General features: G+C 40.9%; 1 protein-coding gene across 2 annotated transcripts in view; it reads left to right on the top strand.

The window, feature by feature from the left end:
• The window catches only part of Iswi (nucleosome-remodeling ATPase imitation SWI), a 50,274-nt gene extending 35,299 nt beyond the window's left edge, over window positions 1–14,975 (top strand). For both annotated transcript variants that reach the window (XM_080265799.1, XM_080265798.1), the window contains 7 exons: window positions 914–1,023; window positions 2,792–2,915; window positions 4,577–4,690; window positions 5,201–5,416; window positions 6,954–7,115; window positions 8,986–9,146; window positions 12,544–14,975. In XM_080265799.1, the coding sequence (XP_080121925.1) occupies window positions 914–1,023; window positions 2,792–2,915; window positions 4,577–4,690; window positions 5,201–5,416; window positions 6,954–7,115; window positions 8,986–9,146; window positions 12,544–12,778 (1,122 nt within the window). In that variant the 3' untranslated portion in view covers window positions 12,779–14,975. The remainder of the gene's footprint in view (window positions 1–913; window positions 1,024–2,791; window positions 2,916–4,576; window positions 4,691–5,200; window positions 5,417–6,953; window positions 7,116–8,985; window positions 9,147–12,543) is intronic.
• The last annotated feature ends 801 nt before the right edge of the window (window positions 14,976–15,776 follow it).

Genomic DNA, 15,776 nt, shown 5'->3' with positions numbered 1-15,776 from the left:
AGATATATAAACATTTCGTCAGTGGTTGTTGGATGCTCTACAACTTTCTCTCAACAGCATTGACAAAATGTTTATATATCCTTGAGAAATCAGCGTTGAATAAATGAGTGAACAATAAAATATGGTAATTTATTTCTCTCTCTCTCTCTCTCTCTCTCTCTCTTTCTTTCTTTCTTTCTTAGGAAGATCATTTTTTCGTTTATAACATGTAGCAGTTTTATAAGAATACTATCTATCTATCTATTGCCAGACGCTTTAATCCCATACGGGGTGGCCACAAACAAATCACCTCCACATCGCCGTGTCCCCTGCCATTTCACTGCCCTGCTCCTGACTCACACACCCCTCTCTCATATACCTCTCCACTCCATCCCTCCATCTCATCCTCGGCCTCCCCCTCCCTCTTCCCCCCCATCTCACTCACATACACTCTCCTCATCAGTCTCTCACCCTCCATCCTCTCCACATGGCCAAACCACCTCAGTGTGTTCCTCCTAATGCTTCCCATCACAACCACATCATAAGAATACAATTATAAATAAGGGCAGGGGAGAAAGTTAAGTGACGCAGCCGAAAATCATGGCGAAAAAATAATGTAATGTGTATGGTTGGATGCAACCTGCGTAAAAAAAAATGTGAGTGGTTGGATTTCACTTGGATGCAACCTGCGTCGAAAAAGTGCAAGCAGTTGGATTTTTTTACCGAGCCCATGTGTATGAGAGGGTTAACAGCCATACCTACATTCGTGTCTGCACTGTAACTTGCACATGCATAGACAGATTTTAATATAACTTCACACAATTTTGAGACTAAATTCAGTTGCCTCTGTATGGCTAGTTTGGCAGATTTTAAGGCTGTTGCCAGGAATTGTGTTAATGAAATATGAAATATTCAATATCTTCTCTTTCAACAGACGGAGGAGCTGAACAAGAAACTGGAATCCCTTGGGGAATCATCATTGCGACAGTTCACCCTTGATGTCCCTACAAATTCTGTGTATCAGTTTGAAGGCGAGGATTACAGGTTGGTTACTCCGTGGGAAATGTTGGAAACAATGCATGACTCCTTTGATATGGTGATGTATTTTTGCTACTACACTATAGCTGTTGCTTAGCTGAGGAAAATACCCTGGTAGTGAAGAGAACAATGAAGACTGTATTCAATTCCTCCAGTTTAAAGAACCTCCTAACTTGAACAAAGTCAGAGGATTGCAAGAAAGAACTTTTTATTCAAGACATTCCCGTGTTGAAGGGGTTAAAAATAAAATAAAGGAATATGTAAGCCCCTGGTTTTTTACTAGTGCTGCAAATTGGCAAAATGAAAAATAAATAATTTGTTTTACCCGGATGATGATGATGATGATGGTGATGATGATTCATCCATCATCATCATCATCATCATCATCCAGACCTTTCCCACCCTAGAGCAGGGTGAGGAGTAGCAGCGTTCAGACTGCCCAAGTTTGCCCAGTCCAATAGGCCACCCTTCACTCATTGTTCAAGCCCTTGGAATCCTGGCTTTATCTGCTACGCCAAAAACATTCACCATATTCTGTGGCTTTATATAAACTTAGGTCAGTCTGGACACTGTCACATTAAAAAGGGGTGCCAAATCCCTGATCTTGCACATGTTACAACATTCATCCAGCCTCCTTGATCGCTTGTCAGTTGTCTAGCCTCACCGACTTCCATACCTCTCTTCCTCATGCACATTTTTCCAGAACTCTTCTCTCACTCTGCTTGCACGATCTTGCGTTGGCGCATACACGCACACAGTTGCCCACATTTGTATTCCAACTTTCAATAACCCACACAATCCTTGACTCAACTGATCCATACTCTTTTATGTAATTCTTCCATCTTTTACTCACAACTATACACACTCCTTCTTTTGCCCTCTCATTCTCACCTACTCCTGCACATATACCCTATCCATACTCCCATTCTCTCACACTCTCTCCTCTCCATTTCGTTTCAGTCACTCCACATACATCAACTTTCGCACCCTCAAGCACCTGGACAATCTCTCTCTCTTTCACCTCATCATTCGCACCTCTTACATTCCATGTTGCTATTACCATGTCCTTTGTCCTTTCCTTGGTCGTCATCTTTTGGTCAGTCCTTGTCCGAGGCTTCTTGTTTGTCTTTTTAGTTAGTTTTCCGTGGAGGGGCACTAACCCTCCGCCAATCCTTTTAGTCACCTTGTATGACAAGCAGGGATACTGGGGGAGTATTCTTGAAAAACCCCCCTACCCCCAGGTAATGAATGTATAATGTAGTACAGTACTACAGTGTAGTATAAACAGTTTAAAAACCATTGGTGCGACCCGGACTCTTGTCTTATATATCGGAAAAAGTCTGGGTTAACGGGGAAGTCCGGATGTTACTTTTATTGAAATTTCGCATTTTTCAGAACGGCTTGAGCCCCAATTAGCCCTTTGTAGTGAGGTTTTACTGCATGTACATTTTTAGTGTAATTAATTACAATTATGGTTAATTAATAAAAGACAAGAATGTAATCGATTATAATTACTTGAGAAACTAATCGATTATGATTACAGGTTATGGTTACCCCATATCTGTGTACTGAAGGATTTAATGAAGTCTGTAGCTAACCCCCAGTTAAAATATCTCTATCTGAGTAAAATTGTTTGAAGATGGCAAGAACAAAATCAAAGCACTTAATCAGAGTTAAGTTGCTAGCAACTATAAGAATGTAAAAAAAGGCAGTTAAAATGGGAATTGTCATCACTGTCTACCCTCTGACATGCAGTTTTTTTATCCATTTGCAGAAACAAGCAGAAAGCAATTGTTGGAATGTGGATTGAGCCGCCTAAGCGAGAGAGAAAGGCAAATTATGCCGTGGATGCATACTTCAGAGAGGCACTGCGTGTGTCTGAACCTAAAGCTCCAAAGGTAAGGCAGTGCAGTTAAGAGTTTTTGAAGATTAGGATGATGAGTGAATAGCTGTATGACCCCTTCACTGGACACTGTTGATAGGTTTCCTCCTTTTGTTGCATTCCTTTTCTAATAACTGGATTCAACCCTCCCAATTTTTTTAACAGAAAATAGGGTGAGGATGGTGAGGATGATTACCTAATGATATTGCCTTGAACAGTAAATACTGTAATTGAGTTTTATTTTTTATCATCAAGAAAATTGTGCCTCGTTGTTTTATAAACTGAAGAGTTTCTGTATACACTGTAATTTATAACAGCTGGTCACCTGGGATTCCAGTAGCTTCTGTGTCTTCCAGTTACTAGTCACCACCAAGTAACTTGTAATAAGTGGTGCTGGAGAGGGATGCCTTCATGTGGTGGCACCATTATAACCATTCAGCTCTGCTGCTTGGTGATACAAATGTTTCACATCTCACTTCCTATCCCCTGAAAGGAGATTGGTAGACTGTAGGAGAAGGACAGCTTCAGCCTTCAGTCCATTGGGTTTACATTTAGGTGATCCTGTGGCACACTACCAACAGTATCACAAGCTTTCCAGAGGTGTATTGCATTATATTGTCTCTGTTGATGTGTGTGATCTTGTAAGTCATAGTCCATATATATATTTTTTTTTTCTCTCCATTTTAAGGGGTAGGTGGGGGCGCTCGCCATCCACTCACTTGATGTAGTGCTGCTCTCGTGTGTCTGCCTTTCCTCTCCTCCATCCTTCTTTCATTCCATCCTCTTCTGTCTTTCTTTCCTTCATTCTTTCCTCTTCCTTCTGCCTGTGGGTGACTCTACAGTGAGTGACAAGCCAAATGGTTTCCTGTACACCAGGAAACCATTTACTATGCCCGGTGGTAACCATATAACCAAATTTTGGTGCCTGGTGGTTTAGTGGGTAATTACGGCACTCCAGTCGGATTGAGCTGGTGAAGGTTTATATCTGCGGTTGGGGTTTATTGCTTTTGTAATGCCACTCAGGGATGAGTGAGGGATGAGCTGGTCACTACCATCTTAAATGTCAGGACCAAGCTCCTACGCTCCTCATGAGGCAGTGTAGGATTGGATGATGGATGGATGGATTGGAGTTTAATGAAAGGTTTCATTTGTGGATAGGTTTCATTTGTGGATGGGTTCATGGTGAATGTTAGATTTTCTTCCAGATATCCGGTATAGAGTAAAGACTTTAGTGAGGAAAAAAAATGATGATTGCAAATGGGGAAAAAGATAAATAAACTTGATACTGCAGGTTTAGGGTTTCAGTTCATTGGAAGAGCAGAGGTTACCAGGATTGACTTATCTGTTCTTAGTAGGATGTATTGTATGTTGAAACTATTTTGTTTAATGATGAACAGTTGTTGCTTTGGTATGGTATTGTATAATGTTTGAAAGGTTATGTTTTTAAACCTAGGTAGCTTAATTTGAATGGCTGTGTAATAGTATGAGGTAGGAAACTGAAGATGATATGGCTTTGCACATTATGGATTTGTGTGTGTGTGTGTGTGTGTGTGTGTGTGTGTGTGTGTGAAAATGACATAGAATTTTGAATTTTAGTAGTTGTTCATACCCATGATGTGAACATTTCAGATTTTGTTTTCTGTTTTTTTCGGGTATGTGATAATTTTTTGTCAACAGGCTCCACGTCCACCTAAACAGCCAGTGGTACAAGACTTCCAGTTCTTCCCTCCCAGACTGTTTGAATTACTGGACAAGGAAATCTACTACTACCGCAAAACTGTGAGCTACAAGGTTAGTGTTACTAAGTGCTAAATCAAAAGCATTGTAATCTGATTCCAGTTATGACATCATCAAGGATTATACTAGTTATGGGAACTGGTAGTAATAATGTGAGACTGAGTGCATTAATGCATGGTCTGTCCCAAAGTGAATGGCATCCTGACTCACATTACTAATGAGATGAATACAGTTTTTAAAGCCTTCAATACAAAAGGTCTCTCTTGAGCTGAATAAAAGTGTCTTCGACTGTGAACCTATCAGTCAGCTTTAATTGTTCTGGAGATTTGTGGTGTATCAAGAGATGTTGGAGTGTATGGTTAACAAGAACTTCTTAATTTTATGTGATCAGTTTCTTGTATCTGAAGCTGTTCATGCTAGTCTTGTCAGCTAGACTTACGGTAGTACTTACATTTGTATTTATCTCATCACATATATCGTGTATTATATGTACTGTAAGTTTTAAATTATTTATCACATGCAGTCCTTTGCCTTAAAACAAATTATGAGGAAATTATAACACAGGTTCCAAAAAATCCGGAGTTCATGGGAGAAGCTGCCCGTATTCAGAAGGAGGAACAACAGAAAATTGATGAAGCTGAACCTGTGACAGAAGAAGAGATGGAGGAACGTGATCATCTTCTCACACAGGGCTTCCTCAATTGGAGCAAGAGAGATTTTAATCAGTTTATCAAGGCTAATGAGAAATATGGGCGTGATGATATTGAAAACATTGCTAAGGTATGAATATTTTTTCTTTCATCAAGAAATCTCTGATGATTTATTGGCAGCAGTTTTTTGATAGTTTCATGTTATTGATTTTTAGAGTATAGTTTTAGCATTGTTGTATGTACATCATCTCAAGAGGTTTGTAGAAATATTGAAGCACAGCCATGTGGAGAGGATGGAGAGTGAGAGACTGACAAGGAGAGTGTATATGAGTGAGGTGGAGGGGGGGGAGAGGGAGGGGGAGGCCAAGGATGAGATGGAGGGATGGAGTGGAGAGGTATATGAGAGAAGGGGGTGTGAGCTGGGAGGAGGGCAGTGAAATGGCATTGGACAGGGTGACATGGAGGAGATTTGTTTGTGGCCACCCCTTATGGGATTAAGGCATCTGGCAATAGATAGATAGATAGATTAATCCTCTTATAGCTTAACTCCAAAAAACCACTAAAGAAAAAAAATTGGCCCCCCCCCCCAAACACACTAGAGACCTATTCTTAATCAGGGTTTGTCAGTGTCTGACCTATCCTTTGTTGCCATTGTACCAGTTCCATTATGAGCCTGTTTAGTACTGTATAGGTTTTTTTTGGTCTGTCTCTCGCAACCCTACCCCTAACGTTTACACTTATCACCTTCTGCACCCAGTTGTCATCCTCCATCCTCTCAGTATGCCCAAACCATCTCAGTCTACCCCTCCTCATAACAATTTTCATACTGTACATTCGAGTCCCTTCCTTCCTCTCAACCCTTCAGTCGCAGTCTGAGCCCCCCCAGGTCTTGCATTCAAGGATGTACTATACATTCATCTAACCATTCTCATTTCTGTATGTTTGAGTCTGTGAATATCCTCTTCCTTTACTGCTCAGATCTCACTACCGTACAGTATTACACTCCATACACATGCCGCATACAAAGATCCCTTAGCACGGAGAGATCCATCTCAATGTTAGGAGAGACAGCAGCTTCCTGAACTTCCTCCCGCCACTCCTTACCCTATCCTCAGATGTAACTCCAACCACACCTCCAGCACATAGTATATCCCTCAAGTAGCAAAACTCCATACACTGAAGAGATTCTCCAGCAGAATTATTCATTTCATACACAAGCTCTCCTTGATGCACCACACACAACAAAATCAGCATTTTTTTTCCAGCCTACCTGCAATACCAGTATGTCTCTTATGCACCCACTATCACAACACTGTACTAGATGGAGTTACTTCCCACACCTTTGTGGTAAGTTGCACATGGCTACACTGTCTGCTTTGACAGTACTGCCACTGTCCCAATCTGTTATCACTTTTGTTTTATCCACATTTACTCTCCAACCCTTGTACCCCATTCCAACTCTCCACATGTTTAATCTTTCCTCCTAAATACTGTATATATACACATGTCAATGCAGAAATGATAATGCGTAAGAAATTCAGTAGGATGAAGCTGATAGTTGTTAATTTTATATGTATGGTGGCAGTTTTAAGTAAGATTACAGAGGGTGGACATCTCATTACACATGAAATTTTAAATGTAAGGAGAATATTTATTTGTGTTCACAGGAAGTTGAAGGAAAGACACCTGAAGAAGTAATGGAGTACTCGGCAGTATTTTGGGAACGCTGCTCTGAACTACAGGATTGTGATCGTATCTTGGCTCAAATTGAGAGAGGAGAGGCCAAGATCCAGCGCAGGGCATCTATCAAGAAAGCTCTGGATGCAAAGGTAAATAGAAGCAATGAATGTCTCAGTGATTCTTTAACGAATGGGTCACTTCATGTTGCTTACAAGTTTTGCAAGTTCAGGTCTTCCAACCAGATATGGCCCATAAGGTTTTAAATCTGAGAATTGGTATGGGTTTGTTTCTTACATAAAGCTGCTAAGGATGCGTAGTCATTCGCCTTAAATGTTTGGAATTAGCAGCTATACCCTGGGTCCCTATGCTCATGTTGGGGTAGTAGGTTTTCGTTATTTATTTTTGAAGGCTCCAACATGCTTGCATGCATTGGCCCTGGTCACCTGATGGCGGCTTTCCATGCTGCTCGAACTATGGCAGCCTCCCTGTTCAGTCCCATAGCCCTAAGGTCACACTTAATGACCTCGTCCCACGTCTTTTTCAGTGTACCCCTCACAACCCCACCCCCTGTGTTAATGCTTCACACTTTCTGCACCCAGTTATCATCCCCCATCCTCTCCACATGCCCAAACCACCTCAATCTACCTCTCATCACAACACCAATACACTCTAGTCCCATCCTACCTCTCAACTCTTCCGTCGTAAACCTAGCGCCCCCAGGCCTTGCCTGCAGGGATGCACTGCACATCCACCTAATCGTTGTCATTTCTGTATGTTTGAGCCTGTGCATATCCTCTTCCTTTACTGCCCTGGTCTCACTACCACACAGTATTACACCTAACACATCTATCTATCTATCTGTCAATTGCCAGACGCCATAATCCTGTAAGGGGTGGCCATTTGTCTTTGAGTTATTTGTTTTACGGGGAGGGGCACTAACCCTCCACCAACCCACTTGTTGACATGTAGGGAGTACGTATGGTTTGGTTATATGGTTACCATCCAGCGTTGTAAATGGTTTCTTGGCTTACAGGAAACCATTTGGCTTGTTACTCAATGTAAAGCCACCTGTAAAGGAAAGAAAAGCAATAAGAAGTGACAGAAAAGATGGGAGAAATAGGAAGCGAGGAGGGCAGGCACAGAAAAAGAATGATAAAGGCTAAGGAAGAAGTAGGCAGCAGTACATCAAGTGAGTGGATGATGGTGAGAAATAGGAAGAGAGGAGGGCAGGCACAGAAAAAGAATGATAAAGGCTAAGAAAGAAGTAGGCAGCACTACATAAAGTGAGTGGATGATGGTCGCCACCACCTACCACTAAATGCTGCATATAAATATCCCATAGCACGTAGGGAGAGTCCTCTCAATGTCAGGTGAGGCAGCAGCTCCCTGAACTTCTTCCTACCACTCCTTACTCTAGCCGCATATAATATATATATATATATATATATATATATATATATATTCTTTTATTCATTTGTTCATTCATTCATCACCTAATCCAGTGTTGTCACATCGGAAGTGTAGGAGCCCAGGGCTAGGCAAGATGGTCCTGACATTTAAGATGAGAGTGACTAGCTTCACACACCCCAGCCTCACACACCCCTGAGTGGGGATTATGTGAGCAATAAACCCCAAGCACCCCTTGGATATAAACCTGTACTGGCTGAATCCAATTGAAGCGCCTTAATTACTCACTAAACTACCAGGCGCCATAATTTGGTTATATGGTTACCACCCAGCCTAGTAAATGATTTCCTTGTGTACTGGAAACCATTTGGCTTGTCACTCAGTGTAGAGTCATCCATAGACAGATGGAAGAGGAAAGAATGAAGGAAAGAGGAAAGAAAGAAGAGGAAGGAAGGAAGAGATGAAAGGGCAGTCACCCAAGAGCAGCACTACATCGAGTGAGTGGATGAAGAACGCCCCCACACACACATTCTGTACATACCAGTAAATGTATATGATGCTCATCATTGATATTCTTGATTGTTCTGTAACATGTTTCCCCCTGTTTTGCAGATGGCGCGATACAGAGCTCCATTTCATCAGTTGAGAATCTCATATGGGACCAACAAGGGCAAGAACTACACAGAAGAGGAAGATCGTTTCCTTGTCTGTATGCTTCATAAACTTGGGTTTGACAAGGAAAATGTATATGAGGAATTGAGGGCAGCTGTCAGGTGAATATCGCATTAATTGGTATTTAATATCCTAACAGTGTGAATTACACAGGGAGTTAACACTGTATGTGTGTGTGTGTTCTTACCTAATTGTTCTTACCTAATTGTATCTTTGCAGGAATGAGTCAAGCTCGTACTGTCCCGTGTCTTAAACCATATTTATCGTACATATCCTTAAATTTGTGAATTGTTTTGGCACACACTATTTCATTCGGTAGTGCATTCCACTGATCAATTGCTCTATTTGGGAAACTAAATTTCCTTACGTCTTTATCACCTCTCTTTTTATGCAATTTTTTGCAGTGTCCTCTTGCTGATGCTTCCCCATATGTTAAGTAATCATTTATGTCTATTTTCTCCTTCCCTGATATGCATTTATATAGCATAATCATGTCACCTCTTTTCCTTCTCTCCTGTAGTGTTGGTAGATTCATTTTATTTAGTCTTTCTTCATAGCTTAGATCCCTTAAGCTTGGTACCCATCTTGTAGCGGCCCTTTGAACTTTTTCAATCTTGTCTATGTGTTTTTTGAGATGAGGACTCCAGACTACTGATGCATACTCCAGGGTTGGTCTGATGAATGATGTTATTATCTTTCTTAGCATGTCTTCATTTATGTATGTAAATGCTATTCTCATATTGGCTAGCAGTGTATACATGTTCCGTACCTTCTCACTGATGTGGTCAGCTGGAGATAGTCTGTTATTGACAATTACACCTAGGACCTTCTCTCTTTCTGATGTGTGTAGGGTTTTATTTCTTAACATATAATCCCAATCAGGTCTTTTTCCACTTTTACCAAACTTGATTACATGACACTTGTCCTCATTGAATTCCATTTGCCATGTATTACTCTATTTATGAAGTTTATTTAATTCTTCTTGTAGCTCTTTACAAGAGTCTGTGTTAGTAATTCTCCTTTGTATTTTTGCATCATCTGCAAACATATTTAGATAGCTTTCATTTACAGTGTTACTGTCTATATCATTTATATACACTAAAAACATGATTGGTGCCAGCACTGAGCCCTGTATTACTCCACTAGTCACTTCTTTCCATGATGAGTAATTTCCCCTTAGTACTGTTCTCATTTTTCTTTTCATGAGAAAATCTTGCATCCAACAATACAGTTTGCCTCGAATTTCTCCTTGATGGTACAGTTTCCATAAAAGTCTTTGGTGTGGTAATGTGTCAAATGCTTTCTTGAAATCTAAATTGATACTGTCCACCCATCCTTCTCTTTCCTGTAATGTGTCTGTTACTCTGTCATAGTAGCTCAGCAGATTAGTAACACATGATTTTCCTTTTCTGATACCAAACTGTCTTTCTGTTATCATATTGTGTTCTTCTAGATGATTTACCCAAGCTTTTCTTATAATCTTTTCTAATACCTTGCTTATAACACTGGTTAGTGATACTGATCGGTAGTTAAGTGGATTTTGTCTATTCCCTTTCTTGAATAAGGGAACAATGTTTGCTTTCTTCCAAATATCAAGTAGTTTACCTTGACTCAAGGATTTCTTGAAAATTAAAAATAATGGTTTACTTAACTCTTTTGCACATTCACATAGCACCCAACAGTTTGATTTCTTGTCTGAATGAATTTTGTGCTGAGGAATGATTGACCAGAATTTTGGTTCCTCATTTTACTTGACAGTCATTGAATTAACTGTGTTGGATAGGTGGATGTGAAATTGTGTGGAATAAGTTGTGCCCAATCAGGTGGTGCCAAGATTCTAGGTGTTTGAATGGTAAGTGAATGGGAGTATGACCCACTCATGTGGGCAAACTTGGGTTGGTATCTCATTCTGTCAAGTTTTTCTGACTGTGGACCCTACCTCACTCCATCCTTGGGTGAGAAGGGAGGTTTGGATGATGATGAGTGGCCGGTTAGTGAAATTTTAACTCATTGTGATAGATTAAGTGACAGTTGTTGTGGGAGGAAGGGTATCTGAGGTTGAGGGATTAGAGCATGGGGACTAAGGGATTAGAGCATAGGGACTAAGCAGGGCCCCTGAGGGGCTGAGGCTAGGCCTCAAAACCCTTAAAATCCCTCTCCTTCAGATTCTTCAGAGGCATTATGTTAGCTCGGATGGTTCCAGTTCGTTTTCATTTGTTTATAGGCTCCAACATGCTTGCATGCGTTGGCCTTGGTCACCTAACAGCGGCTTTCCATGCCGCTTGATCTATGGCAGCCTCCCTGTTCAGTTCCGTAACTCTGAGGTCACACTTAATGACCTCGTTCCACATCTTTCTTGGTCTACCCCTGCTAACCCCACCCTGAGTATTAACACTTCTTACCTTCTGCACCCAATTATCATCCCCCATCCTCTCCACATGCCCAAACCATCTCAATCTATTTCTCATTACAACACCAATACACTCCAGTCTCATCCTACCTCTCAACTCTTCCATTGTAAACCCAGCCCCCCCCAGGCCTTGCATGCAAGGACGCACTGCACATCCACCTAATCATTGTCATTTCTGTACGTTTGAGCCTGCATATATCCTCCTTCTTTACTGCCCAGGTCTCACTACCATACAGCATCACACTCCTAACACATGCTGCATACAAAGATCCCTTAGCATGAAGGGAGAGTCCTCTCAATGTCAGGAGAGGCAAGAGCTCCCTGAAGTTCTTCCAACCACTTCTCACCCTAGCCACAGAGCTAGCTCCAGCCGCACCTCCAGCACATAACATGTCTCCCAAATAACAAAACTCTTCCACACACTCAAGAGACTTATAGCAAGTTCAATCCTTTCACGCCTGACAATCTCCACCTGCTCTCCCCGACACGCCGCACACATAAAATCAGCATTATCTCGCAATCTACCTCTAATACCACTACATCTCTTGTGCACCCATTTATCATAAACACTGCACAGAATGGAATTACTTCCCATGCCCTTGTGGCAAACTGCACATGGCCACTCTCTCTCTTCTTTGTCTGTACCTCCACCAACCCTAGATATCATCACTTTTGTTTTATCAGCATTTACCCTTAAGCCCTTGTGCCCCATACCGTCCCTCCACTTCTTAAATGTTTCGTCTGCCTCCCTTTCATTCTCTGCAATCAACATCAAATCATCAGGATACATCTCCCACGGGAGTCCGTTTCTGAAGTTACGTGAGAGGGCTTCAAGTACCATAAACAACGTGGGACTCAAAATTGACCCCTGATGCACACCATCATTCATGGAAAACTCATCACACAAATCTCCATTCACTCTTACATGGGTGTGAGCACCCACATACATGGCCATAACCACCCTAACCAGCCACTCTCCAACCCAAGCTTTCTCATTGCCCACTTCACCACCTCTCTAGGGACTCTGTCAGAGGCCTTTTCCAAATGAACAAAAACAAAATTACTTATTCCACTCTTTCAACCTTCAGATCTGCACCACAGTTCCGGTTTGATTGGTTCATCAAGAGTCGCACAGCCCTAGAACTTCAGCGCCGATGCAACACACTCATCACACTCATTGAACGTGAGAATCAGGAGCTTGAAGAAAAGGAGCGGGCTGAGCGTAGGAAGGGAGGACGACCCAAGGGGTACTTAGTTAAGGCAGGGAAGCGTGGTGGTGGCAAGCTAGAAGGACAAAGCAGGAGAAAGAAGAAGGCTGAGTGAAGAGAGAAGACTGAAGAGCTCTGTTGGTAAATAATTGAAAAATAACTAGGGAAGATGGTTGTTTTAAGATTGAAGGATGAAGGGCAAGGATGATAAGGAACTGAGAAAGAAGCTGAGTGAGAGTGGTAAAAGGAATGGTGTGGAAGGAAAGGAGAAAGAACAGAGGAGATAGCTTTCAAGAAGGCTCTCTGAGGGTAGAAAGGAAAGAGCACTAATAATGAGGAATTGGAAAAAAAAAAAAATGCAGAGTGAAAGCGGTAAAGAAGAGGAATGACGAAGAAGGAAAGGAGGAAGAACAGTGGAGATGGCTTATGGAGTATGTTGTCAGAACAAATCCTTATTCCAGATTATAATGATCCAAGAATTGTGCAGAGATGAAGAAGAGAGGAGAGAGAAGTTGGGTTGAAAACCATGGTGTTAAAATAAGTGTTTGTTCCTGCATATAATCGTTCAAAGAGAGCGGAAGACAAACTCTGACATTGAGAAAATGGTATTTTTTCTGCTCCTTTGCATCAGAGGGAGAAAGAGAAGGTAAGGAACTAAGATTCTTAATTGTAGCCAGCAATGTTAGTTAAATGAGAAACATCATTCTGAAGTGGCGCTCTAAATAAAAGGATGAAGATAAAACTTGTCCTCTGTTTGCCTGAGCAAGAGACCATTATGAAAATATATAATGACCTTGGTAACCATTACTGATTCATCTCTTTGGCATTGTTTAGTATACCAGTACGCTGTTTACAGGTAGAAAAGTTTATGTATTAGTTAAACTGAATCATAATGCATTAGGGTACTACTTAATGATGTTTCAATAAATTAAAGGTAATATTTTGTGCTACACTTCGAGTTGTATCCTGCTGTGAATTCTCCAAGTTACAAAACTATTCACATGATGGGTATTTAATGGTTTTAACTCATTCCATTTTTATGTGCGAACAGTGTATTGCACTCAGGTATTTTGTATCTTTCAGGAACACTGAACTACTGCATTGTTAGTTTCATTACAGTTTTGACATCAGTTTTTCTGATAAGAGGTATTTGCTTAAATGTACATCAGTTACAATAATCCAAAAATTTTGTGTTGTTAAATATGCTGCAAAACAGATTCATTAAGCATACAAATGGAATGGGCTTAGGTTGTCACCAGCTAATAATTAGGATAAAGATTATTTATTTTCTTTTAGATCATCACCCAGCCATATTATGCTCTCAGGAACAATTGAAAGTCTGACTGCTATTTTTATAAAAATGAGTGATTGTATACTGGTGGCATCTGTGTACTGGCAAGGCATAATTTTGGTTGTGGTACATATTTATTACATTCCACACTGGCCAATTATTAATGACAGACAAGAAACTCATGTAGAAAGAGGTTGGACTTGACGATTTTATTTCTAGATCCATTCATCTTCAGTGAGACAGTTGTTCTTTGTACCAGTTTTGCAGAGATGCTTAGACCACTGGATCCATTAAGGTTAGGTGCCCTCCTTAACTGGATAAACCATTTGGCAGTTAAAAGATTATTATATTTAGATTGCCATAGTTGTCCTTTTAGTGGTATAACTGTGGTATGATTTTTAGTTCTTTAACTCTTTGACTGCCTGGATTTCTTTCATCTAAACAAAATAATTTGGTGTTAGCCTAAAGAAAAGTGATTTGGTGTACTAGTGGCAAAGAAAGGGTTAGTTGAGATGTTTTTGGAACACTGACTGCAAGTTTTTTTTACGTCAGCCTAAATATAATGCAGTACCCAGGTGCACCAAACACAGTAAAAGGGTCAAGAGTGTATTGTTTCACTCTGCTGAAAAGTGTGTGGTGATTACCAGAAAGAGAAAAAAAATCCTTGTGGTGTCTCGGTCATCTCACAAGGGTTAAGGACCAAGCTGTACCAGTCCAGTTGGAATGTTTAATTGTGGCTGATACATCATTGAATAGCTCAATCTTTGAATGCAATGTGTCCTTGGATCTAGAAACACAGTGGGAGGAACTGTCCAGTAACTGATACATTCTGTAGTTGTCTATTCATTCTTGTGATGTATGTTCTCCTTAGTCTTCTGGGGACAACCTGATATGCATGTGAAATGAGCACAATACCTGATGAACTGTTTTGTTCTGTCCTGTCCGTATTTATGTATTGTAGTAGGTAACGTAAGTAGCTGTGCCCTGTGCTTACTCTTTTCTAATAAACATTAAACTCTTGTTTATTTCTTTAATTTCTAGATTATAAATCATTGGGGATAGCAAAGGAAGAATCTGCCACTAATCCAGGAAGAGAAACCTTAAGCTAAAAGCATGATAACATCCTACAGAATCCTTACTCTTGGGCAGAGAACTTTTCTACAAGTACACAGTTAAGATCCAAGGTGAGACCTGTACTTACAAATCTTGAATTTTATTTCCCCAGTAGTTACCAGCAACTGTTGGAGAGAATTTATGTACATAGTTTTTGGTGACATTTTCTTTTATGACATCAGTACCTGCCTTCCTCTTCTGTCTTCCTTTCCTTCATTCTTTCCTCTTCCTTCTGCCTATGGGTGACTTGATACTCCCTCTTCTGTCTTTCTTCCTTTCATTCTTTCCTCTCCCTTCTGCCTATGGATGACTCTACTCTGAGTAACAGGCCAAATGGTTTCCTGTACACCAAGAAACCATTTACTATGCTGGGTGGTAACCATATAACCAAATTATGGTGCCTGGTGGTTTAGTGAGTAATTAAGGTGCTCCAGTTGGATTTAACCAGTGCAGATTTATATCCAGAGGGTGGTTGGGGTTTATTGCTCACATGATGTTGCTCAGGGATTAGTGAGGCTGGTCACTCTAATCTAAATTGCTAGGACCAATTTGCCTAGCTCCGGGCTCCTACGTTCTTCATGGGGCAACACAGGACTGGATGATGGATGGATGGATGGACATCAGTACCTGCATAAAAGAGCAGTAGATGCTTGGTGGTTGGTGTAACCCATCTCGTGATGCATGTGTTCGGAGGTCAGGGTTTGAGCCC

This window comes from Coenobita brevimanus, chromosome 16 (assembly GCF_032717465.1).
Source record: "Coenobita brevimanus isolate Jiangsu-jjx chromosome 16, ASM3271746v2, whole genome shotgun sequence".
Classification (NCBI taxonomy): domain Eukaryota; kingdom Metazoa; phylum Arthropoda; class Malacostraca; order Decapoda; family Coenobitidae; genus Coenobita; species Coenobita brevimanus.
Note: the sequence above shows the minus strand (reverse complement) of the source record. Positions and strands in the feature narration are given on the sequence as shown.